This window comes from Muntiacus reevesi, chromosome 20 (genome assembly GCF_963930625.1).
Source record: "Muntiacus reevesi chromosome 20, mMunRee1.1, whole genome shotgun sequence".
NCBI classification, from domain to species: domain Eukaryota; kingdom Metazoa; phylum Chordata; class Mammalia; order Artiodactyla; family Cervidae; genus Muntiacus; species Muntiacus reevesi.
The window spans coordinates 19,004,436-19,027,019 of record NC_089268.1 but is presented as its reverse complement, the minus strand read 5'-3'; the positions used below and the strand labels follow the sequence as shown (position 1 = coordinate 19,027,019).

The following is a 22,584-nucleotide window of genomic DNA, read 5'->3' as shown; positions in this document are numbered from 1 at the left end:
TCCCACATGTTGTAGAGCAACTACTGAGCCCGCGTGTTCCGGAGCCCATGAGCCACAACTACTAAAGCCGGCACACCACAACTGGAGAGTTCATGTGAAAATAAAAGATCCTGCCTGACACAACCAAATAAATATTTTAAATAAATAAATATCCTTCCTTCCTTGAACCTCCTTCTATCCCCTGAGACCATCATGCATATACTAAAGCCTCATGGATGGGAAGGAACAAAAGTCCTAGATCTAAAGAAATGATCCTTTAGGTAGTTCAGATATGATCAGTGGGTAACAACTACACCAACACATCACAGTTTGAAACAATAGCTATATATTTACTCACAACTTTGTGCATTTGGGAAGAAGATGGCTTCTCTCCTTTATGTGTCATTGCAAAAGTGGCTCACCTGGGGCTAGAGAATCCAAAATGACCTCTCTCACTTGTCCGGGGCTTCAGCTTGGAGTGGTTGGAACAGCTGGGTGCTGCCTGAGTCCCTCTCTTTCTCTCTATGTTGCCCCTCTCTCCAGCAGGGTAATTGAACTTCCTTACAGCATGGCAGCTGCCTTCTAAGGCAGGGGGAGGGATGGAAACTGCAGTGCCCCTTAAAGCTGAGGCGTAAAAGTCCAGAATATCTATTCTGCCACATCCTCTTACTCACAGCCAGCCCCAGGGACAACAGAGGAGGAGTAGATGCTTCTTCTTGCAGCATGCAGGCCTAGGAAGAGCTGCTGGCAGCCATATTTGGATCCAGGCCACCACAGCAGTCCTAATACATGAAACCAATCCAGAATCACCAAGTTCTGTGTGGATCTATCCAGCTTCCTTGCAGGAGGGAAGAGAGTAGGCTGGCAGGTTCCTGAGAAAAGCAAGTGTTCCTGGGGCCTTTGGAGCTGTGAGTTGGGTAGGTTGCCCCTTAGGGGAAAAGGGCAAAGGGCTCAGGGTGGGCAGAGCAGAGATGAGAAGGAGCTCTGGATCTCTGGGGAGACAGTACCAGACCAGAGGGGAGTGTGTGAGTCCCACAGTGGGGAGAAAAGCTGGGACAGCTTGGTGCTAGGCCTTGGAAGGTCCTTGGGGAAGGCTGCTGGGGGTGCATGAGCAGGTCTGCTACAATTGGGGGATGCAGTCTGTACATTTTATCCTTCTTTCCTTCCAAGTCTATTTAAAGACTGTTTCTCTTTTCCGAGGCCGCATGTTGCAATCCTTTTCGTGCTTAGGTTTCGGATCTTCTACTGATGAGGTCCAGCCCCTAGAGAAATCTCTTGCCTTGCCTTACCACACTTGGGGGAATTTGGCTTTCAGCCGTGGGGTTGGCCACCACCACATCCTCCCCCTGTCCCACTTTTCTTGTGCCTGTTTGTATTCGGTCTAGACAATTCGTTTTTATTTGTGGATGCTCTGCCCTAGCCTGGGGCAGCTGTGGTGAGGTGGGAAGAGCACTGGAGTTGGAGTCAGAAAAGCTGGTTTAAATTCTGGTTTGGCCATTTACTGGCTGGGCGTCAATTCAGGCAAGTTTTTTCATTTCTCTGAGCCTCATCTGCCAAGGAAAAATAATGAGCCCCATCTCCAGGGTGGCTAAAAAGAGGAGCCAGGGCCTGGCACAGAGAAGAAGGCTTCTAATCCCCTCACCCAGCCCTGCTCACTTCTCCACCTGTTAACAAGCCCCTCTACCCACCACCCCAGCCATCACCTACCATCCGCAGTCCTGGGATGAAATAAACCCTCCGTCACCCAGCCTCAATGTCAACAATGTCAGTCAGATTACAAATGTTTATTGAGCATGTTCTACATCCCAGGCCCGTTCTAGGAGATGGAGATACAACTTTGAACAAAACAGATAAAAATCTTGGTGCTCACATTGCTTGCATTCTAGTAGTTGGAGAGACAGGGGGAGGGTAAATTTTAAAGCTACACTCTCCAAAATGGTCACAGCCTCACGTGTATATTGAGCACTTGAAATGTAGCTACACCCAACTGAGATGTTTGATGAAAGCAAAATACATATTAGATTCAAAGACGTAGTAGTGAAAAATGTAAAATCTCTCATTAATCATTCTTACATTGATTCGATGTTGGGATGATATTTTAGATAGGTGGGGGTTAAGTTAAATGTATGATTAAATGAAATGTCACCTGTTTCTTCTTACCTTTTAAAATCTGGCTCAAAGAACATTTTAAATTACATATGTAGTTCACATTATAGTTTTGTTGAACAGTCCTGTTCTGGAGTACGTTAAGTGGTCACATGTGCCATGGGAAAAAAAAGAGAGATGATGAAAAAAGGACCCCAAGTGCAGAGGGAAGAAGGGATGTTGACTATAAATGCATCAGTTAAGATGGCCTTGCTGAGAAGGTAACAAAACTTGAGAAGTGAGAGAGCCCTGCATGTCATGTCTGTGGGAAGAGAACTCCAGGAAGAGGGGACAGCATGTGCAAAGGCCCCAAGGTGGGAGCACTCCCACAGTCCCGGGAACAGAGAAACCAGTGTGGCTGGAGCCCAGTGGCCAAAGTGGGGTCAGAGGTCATTGAGTCAGGGAGATGGAGGCAACATGGATAATGCAGGGCCTTTTAAGGCCATTGCATGGACTTTGGCTTTTTTCTCCAAATAAAACAGAGTCTGCAGGGTTTTGAGCCAAAAGGTGATATGATTCAGCTCACATTTTAACAGGCTCATTCTGGCTAACTAGAGTGCAGGCGAGAGAAGAACCTGGGAGGCCAGGTAGAGGCTCAGACAAGTATCCACTCGGGATGACAAGAACCTGACCTCACAGGGCCGTTGTGTGGATTGTTAACCAGCAGAAGAGCTGCTGGTGGCAAGTGCTTGGAAAATGAGCACTTAACTAGATCTAAAACTGCCTGAGGGCAGGGACCTCACCACCTGTTCCCCCGCCCCCTCTGCCCCCAGCATGGCCAGAAGAGGCAGGGAATGCCCTTCCCTGATCAGCCTCGGAAGTCACTTCTACCACTCTCAGGGCCTCTCCCCTGGGAGGATTACAACAGCCTCCTATGGCCTCCCTGCCGGTATGCTCTGTCTTTAAAACCCCTCAACTGCTGCTCATCCCCAGGTCTAGGCACCGTGGGCACTGCAGGCAGGGGCTATTCCTGCCTCTCTCTCTCACCTTTGACCCCTTACCCACTCCCTGTCTGAGCCCCTACTCCATGCCTTTGCTCACCCCCACATCTGCCTGTGACGTCCACTTCAACCCTTCCATCCTCCCCTCCCTGTTCTGTCATCTCCTTCCCACCCACCATTACCTAAGGGTAATGTCATAAGCAGACCCCCTAGACTCCACCATCCTCAATCCTTCCCCACTCCAAGCTGGATCAAATATCCCCCAAACCCTAAATGTTCGCTAGAGGTCCAGTGATTAGGACTCCGTGCTTCCACTACAGGTGGCACAGGTTTGATCCCTGGTCTGGTCAGGGAACTAAGATTCCCTCTGCCCCATGGTCATTAAAAAAAAAAAAAAAATCCCATCATCTTTTATGTATTCTTCTATTTGTGAAATTGCACTTCTCTGTCTTTTCACCCACCCTCACCAGACGTATGAGGGTTGGAATTGTATCTCATTCATAACAGCATCCAAAGCTCTGGCACCATGGCTGGTGGCCCAATAAATAAAAGAAGCTAGAGAAGTGGATTTGGAAGCATTGCTCATAAATGCCAAAATCCCAGACAGCTTCCACCTTCCCCGGGACTGCATGTGAGACAGCCCTGAGCAGCAAGGCAAGCCAGGGAGTCCACTTAGGGGCAAGCAGAACTTGGGCCCACCTTCCAGCGGCTCAAGGAACTGGAGAACCACCATGTAAAACTCAATCACACCCTGGGTTACAGGCCCCACATGAGTACTTCTTCCTACTCCCAGCTTGTTGCAGGCAAGGCTCCAGCACCAAACTGAGACCCTTAGTGTCCTGTGGGAAGCAAGCCCAGACACATAGTTAGTTTCTTCCCTGACACGGGCCAGCACCTGGATCACACAGTACCTGAAGGCAGACCTACTCACTGCGGGGACCTTGGCTCCAAAGGAGCTGTCTCTCTCTCCCCAGTTTCCTTAGATGGCAGAGAATGGATGAGCTCCCCCAGGACCGGCCCAGCCAGAATGGAAGGACTCTGGCCCCGCACAATGAAGAGGGTCACCCCATAGCCTATACACCTGGAACCCCTTTCCCAGACCTCAGGCAAAAGCCATGTTTCCCATGGGAGGAGGGAAGGGGGGTGCAGGAGAAAGTCTGGAACAAAGATTCAATGGAGAAGGAGAAACCAGGAGGAGCTTTGAGATCAGAATTAAATTCTTTAATACAAAATGCTTTTTTCTTTAAGATATATCTGTATTTCTTCGTTGTTGTTTAAAAATAAATATGTACTACGGAATATCTCGAAAAACTGCACTAGAGACAAAGATGTGATGTTAATATCTTTTTCCCCACAATTATTACGGATAAACAGTAGCACCAATAAATAAATGATAACAAATATTAAAATTAAAAAAGGAGAGAGATTTAGTATGTAGAATTCTCTATTTTTTCTTGTTTTGTTTTTACATATAAAAAACAGAATAGCAATGTCTATTTTATCAGAATCACATATATACATAAACATATATATATATATATATATATATATACAAACACAAGTTGCCAAATATATATATAGTATGTAGATGTATATTGAAACCTTATTTCAAAGGAATGTGTGGTGGGGAGCCAGGGGAAAGGGGAGGGCAGAGTTGAGTGTTAGCAAAATTAAATATCTGTTCAGGACAAGCTAGTGACTGTCACCGATCAGAGAGAGAGATTGGAAACAGGAGTTTTATACACAAAGACCAGTACAAACAAGAGAGAGCAAGAGAGCAAGAAATACATCTCATAAATAGTTGAAATTAAATATTAACCAAGAATACTGAAAAAAACCCTACTCTTTAATTAAATTAACTGTTTTAATTTCTAATTAAAAAGGGATATTAAATAAGTACCGTATATAAAACACTTCTCTTTTCTCTGCCTCCAGGGTGGGCACGGGGATCCTGCCCTGTCTCTCTACGCCGCGGGAAGGATTGGGTCGGGTTGGGTAGGGTGGGATGGAGGGACGGAGGTGGGTTAACCACTCACACACACACAGCCAGGTCTCCTGGAGGGGACAGAACTAGTGGTTTCAATGGTCTGAGGACATCGCGCCCTCCTGGGCTGCACCCGGGGAGCAAGACTGGGAGAGGGCCAAGGCAGAGGCCCTTCCCTGGGAGGACCAGCTGTCACCGGGGTGGCCCTTCCTCCACCAACGTCTCTTCTCTTCGCTGAGACATGTCGGTGGCCTCCTGGGCATCTCGGAAGCGGGTGAGAGGAGGTGAAGGCTGCCCAGGCTCCTGAGTCTTCCAGGCAGTGCCCCTGGGAGGGGGCTAGATGCGCGCGGAGGGGGTCTCCAAAGCACAGCAGTGTCCCGAGTCTCCCCCAGACTCCTGGTCAGAGCCAGCGTCCTCGTCCCCTGTACCTGTCAGCTGTCTTTCTGTCCATTTGACTCGGGAGAGAGGCTCGGGGCCAGGGCTGGGTTTGTCGGTCTTCCCAAAAGCAGGCCAAGTTTGCCCCCGTGCCCTGGCCTTGCGCATTCCCAGACAGGGGAGGGGACCCTGGCTGCCGTAAGAGGGACAAAAAGACGATGCCAGGCTCTCTCCTTCTGTCCTCCTCCCTGTCGGGATCTGGGCGGGGACATTCTCCTCCCAACTCAAGTCCACAGCAGTCAAATACATCCAGTGAAGACACCAATAACATTAGCAATGTTAATTTTTAAAAAAGAATATATATATTTTATATATATATAAAATATATATATTTATTTTTATATATATAATATATATATATATATAAATGTATGTATGTGGGTGGGTGTGTCTACAGGAATCCCAGAAATAAAACTCTCTAATCTTCCGGGCTCGGTGATTTAGCAGCAAGAGAAATAAAATGGCGATCCAATTCCAAGAGGAACCGTGCTGGGTCACCCGCCCATGAATGCTTCTGCCGGAGCCTCACGCTCCGGACCCAAAGTGCTCTGCGCACAGCCTCCTCTTCCTTCATGTCAGGTTTCTGGATTCAGGATTGTTCTGTCGATGGTGGTGGTGGTGGTGGTGGTATGGTGGCGGCGGCTATGGGTCGTTCTGTGTCAATCTTTCCTGGTGAGACGTCTGGTTCCCGAAACCCTGAGGGAGGCTCCTTCCTCCAGCCCGGCTCACCGCCTCGGCTTGTCACATCTGCGGGGACAGGGGAGACAAAGGCTGGGGGTCAGGGCCAGGGGAGGGGCTCTGGTGGGGAGGCTGCAGCCCCCTCCTTTCTGCAGCCCGAGGCGGCAGTGGAGAAGACAGAGGAAGCACAGTCCTAGCCTCCGGGAGCCCCTGCCCAAGGGCTCCCCCCACCACCACCACTGCCTGAGCAGGAGCTAAGCCCAGGGCTCCCAGGCTGCCCTCTGGACTTTACAGCCCAGCTGCGACAGGACAAAGACAGGATGACATCTCATCACAAGCAACAAATGAACACGTCCCTGAGAACGGTCCCTGCTTGACATTTAAGAGCTGACGGGTGAGCAAAGTTGGACCGAGTTAATCAGCAAAGCGTCCCTGCTGGAGATGTTTCAGGGCAGTCCCTATGGGGCTGGCCTGGGGGAGCGCGTGGGGGAGAGCAAAGGATGGGCCTGTGCAGGGGCCAAGCAGGCCAGCCAGCTGGGGAAGGGAGGCTCCTGAGGGACGGGGATCCAGCAGGGCTTGGGGCCCCCGGGAAGGTGAGGGACACACCTCCTCTCTCCGTCTGTGCCCACTGTCCAGGCCTCCGCATCAGGCCCCTGGCACCAGACTGCCTTTCCTTTTCAATGTGCTATTTAACTTAGGGTGGGGGAAGCAAAGGGGACTCCTAGAGCTCTCCCATCATGCATCAGGCCCTGGGGGGCCCATGGGGGCCTCCCCATGTGAGGAAGGACCAGAGCAGACTCTCCCTTCTGAAAGCCTAGAAATGGGGACCTAAGCTTCCAATCTGAGGACAGACATTCCCCCATACAGCCAGATCAAAGGAGGGGTTTGGGTAACTTCACTTGGTCCCCAGGTCACTGCAGACATCCCCCAGTCCACCTCTACAGAATCATTACCATGGTAACCCCAGGATGGCAAGTCCTTTATCTTCTTTGAGGCCCCTGGGAGATGCAGAGACCCCCTCATCCAGCCCTGGGGTGAGCCACAGCCCCCACCCACCCAGCAGAGTGTACACTTTCGGTCTTCACGTACTGCCAAGACAGACAGAACCCACAGCAACACCCCGCAGCCTGGTCTCCAGCCTCTCCCGACACTCACAAGCCACAGGAACACGGAGGATGCAGGAGACAGCCACATTCGAAGGACCTTGTTAATTAAAGAGGCATCTGGACTAGTTGGGGGGGTGGGGGGGGCAGCCCTGGCCCTGCCTGGGAATCCCCATAAAAGCCTCTCATCCCAGGGTGAAGCTTGCGCTGGCCCAGAGGGCTCCCTGCCTTTGAGCACAGGCCAGATGATTGAAACGCCATCAAAGGTATCAAAAGACTGCCAGCCACCAGTCATGGGCTCCTGTTCCTTTCCTTACCCCTGAAAATCACTCGTGTACTCGCTCACCCACCTGACACTTCCCTGGCCCCTGGTGTGCATAAGGGACAGAGGTACAGACACCCGGGGGTCACACAGATGAATAAAACCCAGGCGTGAGGGACTCACAATCTAGTATCAGGAGAATGGGTGTGGCTCCTTCCAGCCACCCATCCTGAGGCCATTTGGAAATAACAGGTGGGCTGTTCTGGGTTGCTGCCATGATGACCGGAGTATTACGGTATCAGTTGTGCCCTGACAGTAATCTCCTATCTGCCCTAAACCAGCAGCCAGGGCCCATGCCCTCCAGGCCCCCAGTCTGAGGATGCAGTCAACCCCTGTCCCCACGGAGAGACACTGAGGGGCTGAGAAACCGAGCAGTGTGGACCTCAGAGGCGGTGCCGAAGCCCCCCGGCTGTCTGCACTCTGTAGAGGCAGCATGTCCCCCATGCCCAGACGGGCCCTCCCTATTAGTAGCAAAGGTAGTCATCACAACGTCAGGACCAACAGCCCACCAGGAGCAGGACCACAGGACACAACACTCAGCTTGCGTCCACACCACCACAGGAAGCCACGCTGGCCTGCCCACTCAGGCAACCAGGGCAAGCTCTGAACGGGCCCCACCAGGCTGGCCAGCGCCTGTCGCCCAGCACAGGGGCCCCCCAGGAGCAGAGAAGGCGGCAGTCACCAGGCGGACAGCTAGAAGCAGAGCAAGCAGCTGGCAACTCTCAAGTGCGCGCTCGCTCACTCTCTCTCTCTCTCTCTCTCTTTCTCTCTCTCTCTCTCTCCCCATCTCTGTGCAAAGCCCCTCTCTGACTTGCTCGCCCTCTGGGAACCAACCTGCAAGTACGTTCGTTTAACTCAAGCTGCCTCGCCTTGCAACGCGAGTCTGTGTTTTTGCAGGAACATTTACACGTCTGCGGATCTTGTACAAACAAATGCTTTCTCCGCTCTGAGCAAGGCCCACAGGGACTGCAAAAGGCAAAAGGAAAGACATCTAAGCTAGAGCGTCAGCAGAGAGAGAGAAAAAAAATCCATGCAACACCCCTACCACGTCCGCAGCTGCACCCCCACCCGGCTCGCGGGCCCCCACACCCTTCCATGCCCTGGAAGGCTCTGATGCCACAGCGGAAGACAAGAGAGAGCGGCGGAAAGAGGCAGCAATAACTAGAAGCCGGCCCGCAGGAAGCGGCGGACGCGGCCGGGCAGAGTGCGAGGAGCGGGCTGGGCTATCCCACGGGCACAAGTGCAAGTCTCAGGCCACGGGGCCCCAACGGCTACCACCCCTGAGAAAGCACACCTTGACGCTCCAACCTGCTAGGGATGCCAATCGGGGCCAACTTCTCCCTGCGTGAGGGCTCACGCCCCGGCCCCTCCGCCAAAGGGCTGAGGCAGGGAGTGACAGCAGGCTAGGCCCAGAGGCAGGGTCCACGGGCCAGGCCACTGGTGGCCAGACGGCTCCCCACCGCCTCAAACCCAGAGGAAGAGGCCACTCTTGGGGAAGGCTTCTGGCAGTGCCATGGGTTGGGCTGGAATACAGGGCTCCCCTCTGGAGGCCCCAAGTTCGCGAGGAGTGGCCACAGGGGTATTTGCCCCCACGTCCTCCTTCAGCCAACAGCAAGCTGCCTCCTGTCATCTGCGCCCCTTCCTCACGCCACATCTGCCCTCCCCACACCGCCCCCCAGCTTCCAGAGAAGTGTGGAAGCCTAGAGCGGTGGAAACTAGTTGGGTGAGCAGGCATCCGTGCCGGGCACCCGTGCCAACATGGGCCCGCCACCAGTGCCCAGTGGGTGAGGGAAAAGGCGGTGCCCCAGCCAAGCCAGAGACCCCCTCCCTGAATCCTGCAGGCCCACTCTGCCCACCCGCCCGCCTCCCCCCCTGGACTGGTAATGCCACCACCATGTCTACCCCCTGTGCCGATTAGTGGAGTGAGAGTGAGAGAGAGACGCCGGGAGGAGGGAGGCCGGGAGCCGGGGAGGGGACGGGGAGGAGGGGGAGCTCTGGGGTCCTGCAGGTGGGAGTTTGACTGGGGGCCGGGGAGGCTCCGGGCGGGGGGAATGAGACGGCAGCGGCACCACGTACGCGCTCCAGGATTTATACCGGGATTTCTTGCGCTTTCTTTTTTGCCCTTTGCCCTTTCCTCGAACTGATTTTCTGGAAAATAAAAAAACAGAGACAGACAGAGAGAAAGCGAGGGGGAAGGGGAGAGGAAAGGAAGCAGTGAGGGGCGCAGGACGCAGGACACGCTCCGGGGCACGCGGGAGAGCTCGCACACGGGCACACAGGCGGGATGGGGACGGGGTGGCGGGCACTTTGAAGGCACCCTCGTCTCACTTTAGCCACCCTTGGAGGGGTGGGGGGGCTTCACCCACTTTAGCCACACCCTAGCAAGGCTGTGAGGGGGGACCAGAGGCTGGGTGGAGGGCCCTGGACCTGCAGGCCTCCACACTCGTGGTGTCTCCTGGTCCCAGGCAGGGAGGCAAAGCGTAGAGGGCCAGCTCTGTGCCCGGCAGCCCTGAACAGGTCTGACCCTGAAGGTCAGAGCCTCTGGAAGGCAGGCCAGGATTTGGGGAGGAAGTCAGAGACCTGAGTGGCTGAGGGGTAAGGGGGGGCCGTGTGCAGGCGTGTGCTTCAGGCACCTTCTGCCTTCTTCACGTCCAAGTACAATGGCAAGGGGGTCCCTCCAGGGGCCCTGCCTCCGTGAACCCCGGTTGTGGGGGAGCAGCTATCTTGGAGCTGGCACAAAACCAAGGGCGGCACATGAAAGGCGCCAGCTAGCCCAGCCATAACCTGGGCTGAGAGGCGGGGCTGGGTGTCCTGGGAGCCCCAGGCAGGCGGCAGGGTGGGGTGGGAGTTAGGGAGGCGTGGGGAGGAGGGGCCTGGGCGGCCCTTGGCAGCAGGTCCTCTCCCCAGCCTGTCAAAGCCTGCTACACCATCTCACCAGACTCTCTTCCGAGCCCAGGCGAGCCCCCCACTCTCCCTGTGGGCAAGGCAGGGATTTGGGGAACGAGCAGGTGGGGGGGGCAGGCTGAAGCCTGTCCCCCTCAAGGGAACCAGCACTCTCCACATCTGCCCACACTCCCCGCACACCCCCACTGAGAATACCCCTCAGGAGGACAGTCACAGGGGACCACAGGAGAGAAGAGAGGGGGGAAGGGATGGAGGAGAGGGAGAAAATACTGGAAGGAGAAGGGTCTGCACTCACTCACACATTCTCTCTCTGTGCCTGCTCTCCCCACTCACTGCTCTGGAGCCACAGCAATGCTGGGAGCTGGGGGCTTAGGGAAGAGGCAAGGGGTCGAGGCCTCGGGGGCTTGTGTCACCAGAGCGTTGGGGGGCAGATGGGACGGTGTGGGGGGGGGGGGCGGGAGGTACTCTCTCTCAGTCTCTTCCCCTGCAGGCTCTCTCCTGTGCCAGCTGCTCACCCCGTCCTGAAGGCTCACAGCCCCCAGACCTCTCCCCCACTGCTCTATCCTGACCTGGCCCTCCACACTGAGCAACTAGAAGCCTCAGAAGATGGCCAACATTCAGCTCTTTCTCCCTGGCCACGGGGGCTGAGCGGCTCTGGCCTGTCTCACTCCCACAGGAGGGCACGCATCAAGAAAACACCCCAGCGGGCCCCCCAGTCCAACTGCACCACCACTGCAGCCACTGAAAGAGGCCACTTCCTCTAACACACAAAAGCTGGCCTCTCTGCCACCCACTCCCTCTCTCTGCCATGGGTGATGGGAGGCTAGAGCAGGCCCGGAAGCCAGTGTCCATGCTGGCCCCACACGCACCAAGACCGCAAATCCCGGCCAGGAATGGCCCGGAGACGCATCATCTCTTCCAAAGGAAGCTCCAGGCACCAGGCTGGGTTTTGTCAGTCACTCTAGAGCTGTCATCCTAGGACTTGCTCCATCCTGCTGCTGCCACCATGAGTCCCCATGAAACCAACTCTCAGACTCAGGTGACCCCCCCCATCAGACCCCAACCGCCTGAGAGAGGAAGCCAAGAGCCCCAAACCAAGACAATTAGTCAAGGAGACGGAGAAGGGCGAAAATTGTGGCCACTTACTTTTCTTGCCTTGCTTTATCTTTCTTTGGTCTGCAGTGGGTAGAGAAAAAGAAAAGAACAAAACAGAGAGGAGTTCAGATGGTGATAGTAACAATAATAGTAACATAGTATTTATGATACATCAGTACAGTTTTAATCTCTTGACATATAACAACTCACTTAATCCTTATAACAACGCTAGGCAGTATGTAATACTGTTATTGTGCCCATTTCACAGATGTGGAAACTGAGGCGCATTAAAATAAAACCGAAATGCCCACAGTTATACAGCTGGAGGGTGAAAATGGGTTAACATGCTTCACTCTGGAACATGTTTAACTCTGGCCCAGAACAAGCCCCCTGCTGCTGTTCATTGAATGAATGACTCCAAGACTCTAGCCTCACCTGCATTCACATTTGTTATGCTGTAGGAAGCTCATCTCTCCTATGTGCTGGCCTTGGTGAGGTTTGATCCGCATAATCTGAAGGGAAAGGAAGCAGATCACAGAGGTTAGTGACCCAGCCAGCCATACCCAGGTGGGAAACCCCATGGCTCTTGCCACTCAGCACCCAGGGGTTCTACAGAGCAGGAAAGAGTGGTGGAAGTATGAGGGGAGCAAGGGCTCTATGAAAGAGCCTCAGGCCCACCCCAACTCCCCCCACCCTGCTGACCTCAAGGAGCCCCTGCTTCTCTTGAGGGCAGACATGTCTGCAGGGTTGGCCAGGCTGGGAATTCAGGTCCTGGGTTCTTGCCTCTCCCCCTCCCTCCCCTCCTGTTATCCTCTCCAGGCCTCACCCTACCCCCAGTAGCCACCCAAGAGTCACCCACTCCTCCCTGGGGTCTCAAGAGTTCCCTCCAGCCCCATCCAGGCTGAGACATGCCCCATCACCAGGCAGCACCAAAGGACTGACTTTTTAAACTCCCCACAGACCAGACTCATCCAGCTTCCCGAACAGAGCCCCCAAGGAGGTAGGGCTGTCTTCCTCCAAGAGAGGAAGGGAGGAGGGGCTCCTGTCACAAGTGTCAGCCCCCTCCTGAACCCAGGGGGCAGAGGTCAGGAAGGAGGAGGAGGTAATCAGGGATTGCTGGAAACCTGGGTTCAGAAACGCAAGCATCTTTTTCTCCAAGGAGGGTCAGACGCCCGCATCTCCCCTTGACTGACTCCACGGCAGGAGTTGGGCAAGGCAAGCCTAGCTCCTCCCTTTAAGAGCTGCCCAGGAAAGGGCCGGGGAACACCTCGGGCCAAAGCCTGAGGGCACCCCCCCCCGCCCCCACCCCGGCTCCCTCCTGGTGCCCACCTGCATGGTGATGTTGAACTCCTCAGTGGGCACACACTCCAGACTTTCATCGTTACAGCAGCCCCCACACCGCATCAGGGGCACACAGGACGGCTTGAAGATGAACTCAATCTCATCTGGGTACTCCTGGAAGATGTCCACCAGGGTCTCAATGGGACGGCAGTAGCTGCGCTGGTAGACATCCATGAACTTCACCACTGCATGGGAAGAGGGTGACACATGAGCCCAGCAGGTCACAGAAGAGATGGCCAGCCCTTCTCTCCACCCAGCTCTGCAAAGCCTCTCCTTTCTGTGAGAGGTAACCGCCATGGGAAAGGCCTTCCAAACATCTAACTTAAGTGTCTCGGGCCATGGCTGAAGTCCTCCCCTAGCTTTCCACCACCAACACTGATGAAGACCTGTGTTTATTCTAAAGATTACATGGTGTTGTCAGGTCCCAAGGGAGTCAGCCGGCCATATCTGGTCCCCTTGCCTCACACCATGACAGTCAAGCCGATCCCTAGGTCAACTGTGAGGCCAGAGGGCAGTTTGAGTATGCTGGGGGTCTCTAAGCTTCCCATGAAAGGAGGAACAGCCAGCTTGGCAAATCTGCTCTCCACTTCCCTTCCACCTCCCCAGAGCAACCGCCGCACCATTAGCCCCCGACAGCTGCTTAAAGAGCACTTCTTCCATGCTCTGGCACTGTGTACCGGAGTCCGTGATGTTACCCCAGACAATTCTCCCCCCATGGTACTGCGAGTTTCTGGTAGGACCCACCCTCCCCCTGGCTTTACAAATGGGGAACTAAAGGCTTAGAGAGGCTGAGTAACTGGCTCCAAGGCCACACCACCATTAAGTCACCCAGTTAAAGTTGGCTCTGAACATCAAAGTCTCCCCAAGCCAATGTCCTGTGAAACAGAAGGGGAGCCTTAGGGGGCACTCTGCCACCTGCCAGACCCCCTCCCCAGATACGGGCTGAGGAGGCAGTGGGCATCAGCCCAGGGGCTGGGTCCGCCTGAAATCAGCAGGTGGCTGTGGGCGGACACACTGCGCTGGCCCTGCCAGCCACCGATAACCCCACCCAGGAGGGCAAACTGCTTGCATCATGGAAAAAACGGTGCTGCCACTGCAGTCACAGAGCACTTCTAGAAGCTGATCTGGAGGGAGACCAGGGTAAAGACAACTTCCCAGGCTGGCCGTGGAGCCTGGGGTGCACCGGAGCATGAAGGGGTGATTCTGGGCCACAGGGGCAGGGCCCTTGAGAACACATGAAGTCAGGACTCCAAATGACTGCTTCAAACTGTGGCCTGGTCTGCTGCTCCCAATCAACCCTCCATCACCACCACCGCAGACCAATCCTGTCCCTGAAATGAACATCCCCTATACAGAAGGGAAGAAACAGCACCCAGCTAGCAAGGAAGCCTGGGCCCTGGCCAGGACTCGGTGTGACCTTGGGCCAGTTCCTCCCTCTTTGGGCCTGAAGCTCTGCACATCGGTGTAAGTGGGTTGGGCTGATCACTAAAGACACCAGAACAAGAGGCTGAAGTAGAGGGTTTTGCCTTCCAACTCCAGCCCCAAGAACAAGTGCCCTTTTCTCAGCCCAGGAGACACAAGGTTGGAACCCCACCATGGCATCTGAAGTGCATACCCCCAGCTGCCTCCCCGTCAGAGGCCATAGCTAAGTCTCCCCTCACTCCTCTAGCCAGAGGTGTAAAGGAAGACGAGCCTGGGGGTGGTGGGGGTATACAGTAGATTAAGGATAATGTGAGGAGCTGAGGGGAAGAGGAGGAGGCTACAAGTGTGAAAACAGGAAAGAGAACAAAAGAGGCTCCTAGACTAGTCTGAGGTTTCTGCTTTCCCCATCCAGACAATGGGCACAGAACTCTCCACTGCCAAAAGGGTTAGGATCAAGCGTCATCAAAAAGAATATAAACCAGAGAAGGGACCTGAAGAAGTCCTTTTCTAAGCCAAGTCTATATTGAAGAAGATGACTAATCAAGAATTCTTGACCTGACACTTCACCCTGCTTGGGAACAGGGTGGCCAAGACTCTGGGGCCACAAGGACAGAACAGCAGAATGGTCTGGCCTGGGTCATGAGTTGGTAGCTGAGGATAAAAAGATCCAAGGTGGGAGTTTCTTGAAAAAGCTCCCTGGGATCCCTAAGGCCCCCCAGGAGGTGGAGAGGAAAACCTCATTGCACCATCACACCCCAGCCACTGTCTCCAAGGAAAGCTGTCCTGCTTTTTTCTCAGGCGTGGGTACACAGACACTCTAACTTCAGGCTCGTGGCTTTCCTTCTTTCTTGAAGACAACCTTTTTTCCCCAGCAGACAAAGACCATTTGTCTCGCCTCTCCCAGACCACAGAGAGAGACCACTGGAAGCTGAGGGGGCTGGGTGCACCCTGGGAGGGGGGACTGTCAGCGGCACAGCAGGGAAGCCAGGTCCTGGGTCCAGGAAAGGACCCCCTCCCTCCCAGGTGAGGAAGGAGGCAAACCAGCCAGGCATTACCAACAGCCTGGGGAGTGTAAACACTGGCCCTGGCCACCACCTGGGCCACCTGATTTGGGTCTGGGAAACTCGCCTGGAGAAAGACCCCCAGGGCCTTTCCTTCTCAGAGGCAAAGCACAGGAGTAGAGGCTACATTCAGTACTGGGGAGAGCCAGGGCGTCCCTGGAGAAATGGGAGGATCCGTACTCCAAACCACAGCGAACAAAAGGCAGGCGGACTCGGGCTGGGCAGAGGGGCGGGGCTCCTGGGAGCTACAGCCAGCCCTCTGCTGGACCCAGAGGGAAGTTCACAAGCACCCAAACCTGCTCCTCAGGAGGGCATGGGGAGGCTGTCGGACTTTCCCTCTCTACCCCCAGAGGAATGCACACCGGCTTGGAGGGGGTTCCACGAGGCTGCACCCTCCGCACCTCCAGCTCACGCACAGCCAGCAATCGAGACAGCAAGGGTCACAGCCGCCACCACACAGACCCCACAGGTGGGACCTGAGCGGGTTGGAAGGGACATGGACTATTCATCCTCCCCTGGGAGCAGGGGGGAGCAAGGGACACCACCCTTGTCATCTGGGATCCTTGGGAACTATTTATCTTCCTGGCTGTGCTCATGGCTCCCTCTTCAAATAAAATTTTACTGGAAAGAGCAGAAGAAAAAGACCACGAGTTCTATTTCTAGCAGCGGTCTGAGTAGGTCAGAGTCCCCCGGAACTGAAGGGTTAACCTCTCGGCACTCACCCTTTTCCTTTCTAGATCCCCTTTCTAGATCCTTTCTAGATCACCGGCCCCAGTTTCCTATGCCCCTTTACCCCCACAACCCCGCCCCAACAGACCTTCCCACCCATCCCCTGGGGGATCAGGGAACCCCATCCATGTGCAGCAGGGGTGGGGGTCGGGGGGGGGGCGCTTACCTTCGTGGGGTTTCTGCCCTCCTTCTGCCATGGGTGCAGCCTGGGACCACTGAGGACAAAGCAAAGAGCGAAGAATGGGCAGGGGCAGGGGCAAGGATGCGCAGGCCCAGCCAGCCCACCCCTGCCCCCTCCTGGAACCCCTCCCAGCCTGCAGCCTCTGGCTTCTCCCGGGCTTCTGAACCGAGCAGGACACCTCCAGGGGCTCCCTACAGCACAAAGCAGCCCGTCTCCGAGCTGCTCCAGTTCTGAAGTCGGGGAAGGTAATGACTGAGCAGACACTGGGGGTGAGCGGGGCTCAGAACACAGGAGGAAACCGCCAGAAAGCAGTGCTGTTCAGGCCCCCGCCCCTCCCCCACATCCCCCTTTCCCAATCTCACCGGCCCCTTGCTGAGCTAGGACAAGCGAAGTCTCTCAGCCCCCCTGACTCCCTGGTCCAAAGCCATGGGCAAGTATTAAGGTCAAATAGGAGGACAAATGTGGACTGGGGCAGGAAGGAAGGGCTGGGGGTGAGAAAAACAACATGGTGACCTTCTCCTGCTGACATGACAAATACCAGGGTGAGCTGGTCCTGGGGGGTGGGGGGGTAGTGCAGAGGACCGAAGGGCACCTAGCACCCTCCCCCATCCAAACGCTCCTGTTCTCTCGGGAATACTTAGTAAAGCCACAGGTTGCCTAAAGAGTAAAACCTGGGAGGAAACCCTGGGGGAGGGGAGGGCCCCATTTTTCCCTGTGAACCAGTCTCCCCAGAACCTGAATGTATCTCCAAAGCCCCGAGGCTCACACTCCCATCTCATTCTCTGGCTTCTTCTCCCTCCCAGACTGAGGGGGTCCCGGAGTCCCTCTCACCTGCTGGGCACCTTCCTCAAAGGCAACCAGGGAAGTCTTTAACGCCTTAGCACTGCCCAGCCCCTAGGGGGCCCCCTACACTCCCTAAGCCTGAGGCTTCTGGTTGCTCCCCACCCCCACTAGATCATTCCTCCCCTCCCCAGAAGCTGTGAAGGTCAACTAGCCCAACCATGTGGACCTGACAGCACCCGGCAGGCTAAGGCTTCTCCCAGCCCTTCCAGAGAGTCTCCAGTCGTGGCCACCTGCCCACCCCACCTGCCCCTCCTTGGGGCAGATTCAGAGCAGCAGAGCGGCACTCTAGTGCACAGAACTGCAGACTCTGCAGAGAGAGAGTCTGACTGCCTGTCTCTCTCCCCACAGCCCGCTGCAATACACCCCAGACCCCCAGCCTTGCCTCCAGGGCCAAGGTCAGATAACAGCTCCCAGGATCCCAGCTGGACAGCCTGCCACTGCAGCTCCCTCAGGGACCCTCATGCCCAGGGGCCTCTGCCTCAGCCCCCTTACCATCTCCATGGCACCCCTGTTTCCCTCTGCCAACATTCCCCCTATGCCCTCCACTCACGGGCCCCAAAGAGCAAAGGGGTCAGAAACTTCAAACCCCCTCCAAGGCTAGGGGGCACTGGGAGGGGCAGTTCTGGGCGGGGAGGGGCCAGGTGCCCTTCTCTGGGGGCCTCTGAAGGTCACACTGTGGCCAGGCAGCCTCTCCTCCCCCTCCCCGCTCCCTTGGAGGCCTGGAGCCAAGGCCTTTGTGCCAGGGTCTGAGGAGCTCCTGGTGGCAGCAGGGACCCCAGCCTGTTTCCTTCCTTCTGCCTCTCTCCAAGAGTGCTCTGAGCAGAAAAGGACCCCTCAGGTGGTTTGGGAAAAGCAAGCTGGGTGGGCAAGTTTAGAGTTCCCAAAAACCACCTGCTCCTACTCCAACGCCCATTTCACCAGAACAAAGTGTGTTTGCAAGGCTGGCAGGAGCTCCCTCCAAAGGTTCGGGGAGGGCTAGTCCCACACTGACCATGTCACAGCAAATTCCAAACCATTTCCCCAAAAAGTGCCAAGTGGAATAAGGACACCCTTTAAACCCTCCCTGCGGTCGCCCCCCAAAAAGCTAAAGCACAGCTCACTCGGAAGCATGGGGGAGGGGAGAGAAGCAGACTGTCACCGTGTCGGGACTTTAGGTAGAGTCTCGACAAAGCACCGGGCTGGGCCCGGGGAGCCCGACTCCTGACAGTGATCCTTCTTTCCTCGGAGTCTGGGGCTGGAGAGAGGTTACGTGGGTCTTCTCAGCAGAGGGGAGTTAAAAAATAAAGGGGTGGCGGGGGCTTCTATTCGAGCAGGGGAGGAAACGGGGAAGGGGCGTGAGGAAATGCCTCCTAGGAGGGGTTTAAGGGCTAGGGACAGCGGGACGGAACAGGGGTGGTTCTCCGGGTCCTCGGCATGGGGCTACCTCGAGAGGTCACCTTCCCGCGGAGGGCCGGCGGGGGGAGGGGCGCGGCTCGCCGCCCCGGGTTCCCCGCTCGGGCCGCCGCGGCTCCGGGAACACGCGGCCGGCCAGGCCCGGGCTGATGTAATCGGCTCCGCGCCGCGCGCGCCCGGCCGGGCGGGGGAGGGCGGGCACCGAGCGGGACGCGAGCTGGGACGGGCGGGGGTTGGTGCGGCGCAGGTGGCCCGGCGGAGAGGGAGGGGGGTCCCAAGCAGCAATCCACCCCAAAACTTTTCCCCAACTCGCGGCGAGGGCCGCAGAGATCGAGCGGCAGTGACAGCAAGCCCCATCTCTCGCCTGCCCCCTGCCCCCTCCACGCTCTCTGCCCTCCCCTGGTCCAAGGTCCGAGCACCCCCACCCCCGCCCGCCAGGGCTCCGGCTCCCGCCCCAGCTGCCCGGACTTCCAGTACGTCGGGGACCAGCGGCCGGGAGCAAACTTCAGCCGCCGGCGGCAGCGCAAGCCCAGCCCCCTCAGCCGCCTCCTCCGGCTCCCGCCCTCCGCTGGTCGGCCCAGATCGTACGTGCGGTGACTCTGGTGGGTGGGCAGGGCCCGCGTGGGCGGTGAGACTCTATCCCGGTGCCCTCCCACCTAGCGCGCGCCCCCTCCCCCTACACCTACGAAGATAGAGGGGAAGCCGCGCGCCCGGTGCCCAAGGACCCGCGTGGGGCACGGAGTCCCCCACGCGCGCGCTCGCACGCACGTCCCCAGCCCTTACCTTGGCATGGTGAAGGTAGAGCAGCAAGGCAAGGGTCCAATGCACCCAAGAGAGCAGAAAGTTCATGGTTTCGGAGGCCCGGCCGGGGCCGGCGCGGCTCGCGCTCCCTCTCCGGCTCGGGCTGCGGGGCGGCCCGCTCTCCTCTGCGCCCAGGCGGGCTCCTCTTCCTCCCGGAGCCGAGGCCCGGGCCGGGGCCTGGGGCGCGCGCGCGGCTGGAGCACTGTCTGTGCACACAGCCGCCTCACCCGTCCATGAGCCCGGCTTCCGAGAGCCGAGTCGCCACCGCGGCCCCTTCTCCTCTTCCTTCTCTTCTTCCTCCTCCCCCTCCTCCGACTGCGGCTCCTCCCGGCCCGAGCGAGCACTTCTCCCGGTGCCGCTCGGCTCGGCTGCCCCGGCGCGGACCACGGCTCCTCCGGAACGAGAACAGCCCAGAAGTTGGACGAAAAGTTTCAGGGCAACGTCGCGAGCCCCGACCCCCTCCACCCCGCCTCCGGGCGCGGGCTCCGGCTCCTGCCCGCGGCTCGCCGCCGCGTCCACCGTCGGCCGCCGGCCGGGGAGGAGGTGGGCGCTGGGGCAGGGGGCGGTGTCTGTCTGTCTGTCCGTCAGCGCTGCTGGTCCGACGCGGGATCCTGAGGGGGAGGGCTCACGCTGCGCTCTGGCGGTCACCCCCAAAAAACAGGTCACTCACTTTGCCCCGTCCCTCTCGTGTCTCGCTCGCCAGCGCGCGCTCTCTGCCCCGGTCTCTCTTCCTTCACTTCTCTTTGGAGCTCTTGCTACCCTCTTTCTTCTCTGCTCGTTTCCAGAATCCGAAGTGATTTTGGGGGAGAGTAAAAGAGCAATCTCCCCAACGGTCGGCCCGATTTAGCGGGGAATGGGAAGCAAAAATAAATTAAAACGGGAAAGAATACGGTTTAAAAAAAATGTTTCAGAAAAAAGGAGGAGGGTAAACCCTGGATAAATGAATATCAAATTCCAGTGCGGAGACCCCTGGCCGGTGACCCCGCCGGTCCGTCCGCCTCTTCGATGTGTCTGCCGACCGAGCGCCGCTGCCGCCGGCTCCACTCGCCCCCCCACGCCGCGGCCTCGTCGCAGCCCGGCTGCCCCAAGCCTCTGCGCTCCTCTCCGCTACGAGCCGACTAAAAAGAAGCCCTGGCCCCGCCCCGACACGCCCAGGGGGCGGGGCCAGGCCCAGCCTCAGCTCCTGGGTCCGTCCCCTCCGCGCCTCTGGCCACTGCCTTCCCCTGGGGACACCGACCGAAGCCCGGGCCCCCACCCACCCCAGCGAAGGGAATGCTCGACCCCCACCAAGGCGCACAGCCTGAACATTACCTATCGGCCCCCCTTTGCCGGGAAACACACACGCCCGCGCGGTGTTTGCGGGGAGGGTACAGGAAAGTGAGGTTATGTGCGGTCAGGGCTCTAGAGCTATTCCCTCCTCTATGCTGGGAATATTGGAGGGGGCAGGGGTTTGAGGGAGTCGGACAGGGACGGGTGGAAAGAGAGACACACAGATCCGTTGGAATCCTGGGGTGACCCCTGCCTTCTCCACCCCCACCCCAAACACTCTCAACTACCCGCCCCCCCAACACACACAGTCACAGGCGTCCTCACTCTCGCGCAGACGCTGCATCCCAAGTTCACCCAGCTTCCCTGTGGTGGCTGAGCGCCCCCTAGTGACTATCGCATGCACACCCCATCTCAGGTTCAAGAGGCCTCAAGAAGAGGGTTGAGGGAGATTACCCCTGAAACCCCCTCCGCCCCTCCCCCCGTTTCTGACCTCTCAAACAGTGGCACGTCTGGGACTCGAGTGGTCCCACGTGCACAAAGCCCAGTGCCGGGCACAGAGGGTATGATGTGTCCATCTGGACTCTGTGCTCATCTCCGGGCCTCATCTGGCCCGCTGACATCAGAGTTAGCTGCAGCCAACAGGCCGGGGTGACTGGGGTCCTTTGGGAAGTGTTCAGGGAGGCTCCCTGGGGAGAAGTATTTGGCACCATGTTTGTGGGGCCGAGAACAAGAAGCCGTGTGGTTCTGGGGTTAGTCAGTGGCCCAGAGAGAAGAGGACCTGTTGGAGCCCACGTATGCACTGTGGAGTCTGGCAGAGCCCAAAGGGAGAGGCAGCTGGGCAGACAGAGGCCCTTGTTTCTGCTTCTCCACCCCCCCTCCCCCAGATGTTGCCAGGGAACTGAGGCCAGGGGGCTGGTGGGGGCGGATGGAGGCCAGGGCCTAAGTGATGATTCAAACCTACTCACCAGCACTAAGGAACGTCTGCAGGCCTGCTGCCCGGAGCTCCCCACCAGGCCGGAGGCCAAGGCTTCTATCAGTCCCAGTCCAGGCTCACAGCTCATCTTCTGAACAGAACTGGGGCATTCTCCTCAGCAGCCCCCAGACCTTCAGGATCCACTGCCTACTTCTTGCAGCCAGCAGCCTCTCCTCCCTTTCCCCCAAGTCCCCTCTGTTTCTTCAAAGCCCGCCTCTTCCCCAACTCCCCATGTCTTCCCTAAGTGCCCCCCAAGACCCCCCACCCCACCCTTGCATATAGGAACCAGCCTGGAAAAAGTCCTGGTTGGGCTTGGACCCAGCAGCTCCCAGTCTCCCCCAGGGAGGAGGGGGTTGCGTGGGGGTGATACCTGTGAGAAGACAGGGAATAACCAGTCTCATTATTCATCTAGATCTGGCCAGGGCCTGCCTGGGGCTGATGCAGCCTCTGTGAAGGCCTGGGCTGAGAATGGGAACTAGGCTGAGACTAGAACGCACAACTTCCCTCAAGTTGACCTAAACGATACAAGGAGGTTACTCACCAGCCCCTGGTCTCAGCACATGGTGCTGTGCTTTGGTGGGGGTGCTAGGTTACCCACTTAGTGCCGCAGTTCCCCAGAGTGGTGTCCTGAGGCCCTTATGGGCAGAAGGGTTGGCTCAGCCTCTACCCCATCCTACCCTCTCCATCATTCATGCCTCCAGTCCCGTCTCCACCACCTGGCAGGCTCCCCAGCAGCAGGGACAAGGTCTTTTTACAGTTAGCAAATGTTTATTTGCTGGCTCAGGCCCCTCCCAGGCAGGCCTCCTCACCAAAGCTCCATGCTCCAAGAAGCCACGTGGGTCATGGAAGCGAAGTCACTAAACTTCCTCCTTGCCCAACCTGGTCCATGTCTGGCAACCCCAGAGCAAAAGATGCAGACACCTTACCAAGGATCTCCTGCCTTATTCTTGCCCTGGGGCCAGCAGAGCCCAGGACAGTGGCTCCCA

At 57.1% G+C, this 22,584-nt stretch overlaps 1 protein-coding gene across 1 annotated transcript; it reads right to left on the bottom strand.

The window, feature by feature from the left end:
• Window positions 1–4,264: 4,264 nt before the first annotated feature.
• Window positions 4,265–21,686, bottom strand: VEGFA (vascular endothelial growth factor A). Its single transcript, XM_065912130.1, has 10 exons — window positions 21,591–21,686; window positions 20,324–20,474; window positions 19,339–20,021; window positions 16,306–16,354; window positions 12,916–13,112; window positions 12,022–12,098; window positions 11,638–11,667; window positions 9,664–9,735; window positions 8,422–8,553; window positions 4,265–6,231 (listed from the first exon to the last, which is right to left on the bottom strand). The coding sequence occupies exons 1-10, from the start codon at window positions 21,684–21,686 to the stop codon at window positions 6,210–6,212; spliced, it is 1,509 nt and encodes a 502-aa protein (XP_065768202.1). The 3' UTR covers window positions 4,265–6,209.
• Window positions 21,687–22,584: the final 898 nt, after the last annotated feature.

Coding starts and splice junctions, on each gene's coding strand:
- VEGFA (XM_065912130.1), bottom strand. CDS start 21,686: ATGAGCTGTGAGCCTGGACTGGGACTGATAGAAGCCTTGGCCTCCGGC. Junction 20,022..20,323: donor GGCGGGGTCACCGGCCAGGG/GTCTCCGCACTG, acceptor GGGCAAAGTGAG/TGACCTGTTTTTTGGGGGTG. Junction 13,113..16,305: donor AGGGCAGAAACCCCACGAAG/GTAAGCGCCCCC, acceptor CTTCCCATGCAG/TGGTGAAGTTCATGGATGTC.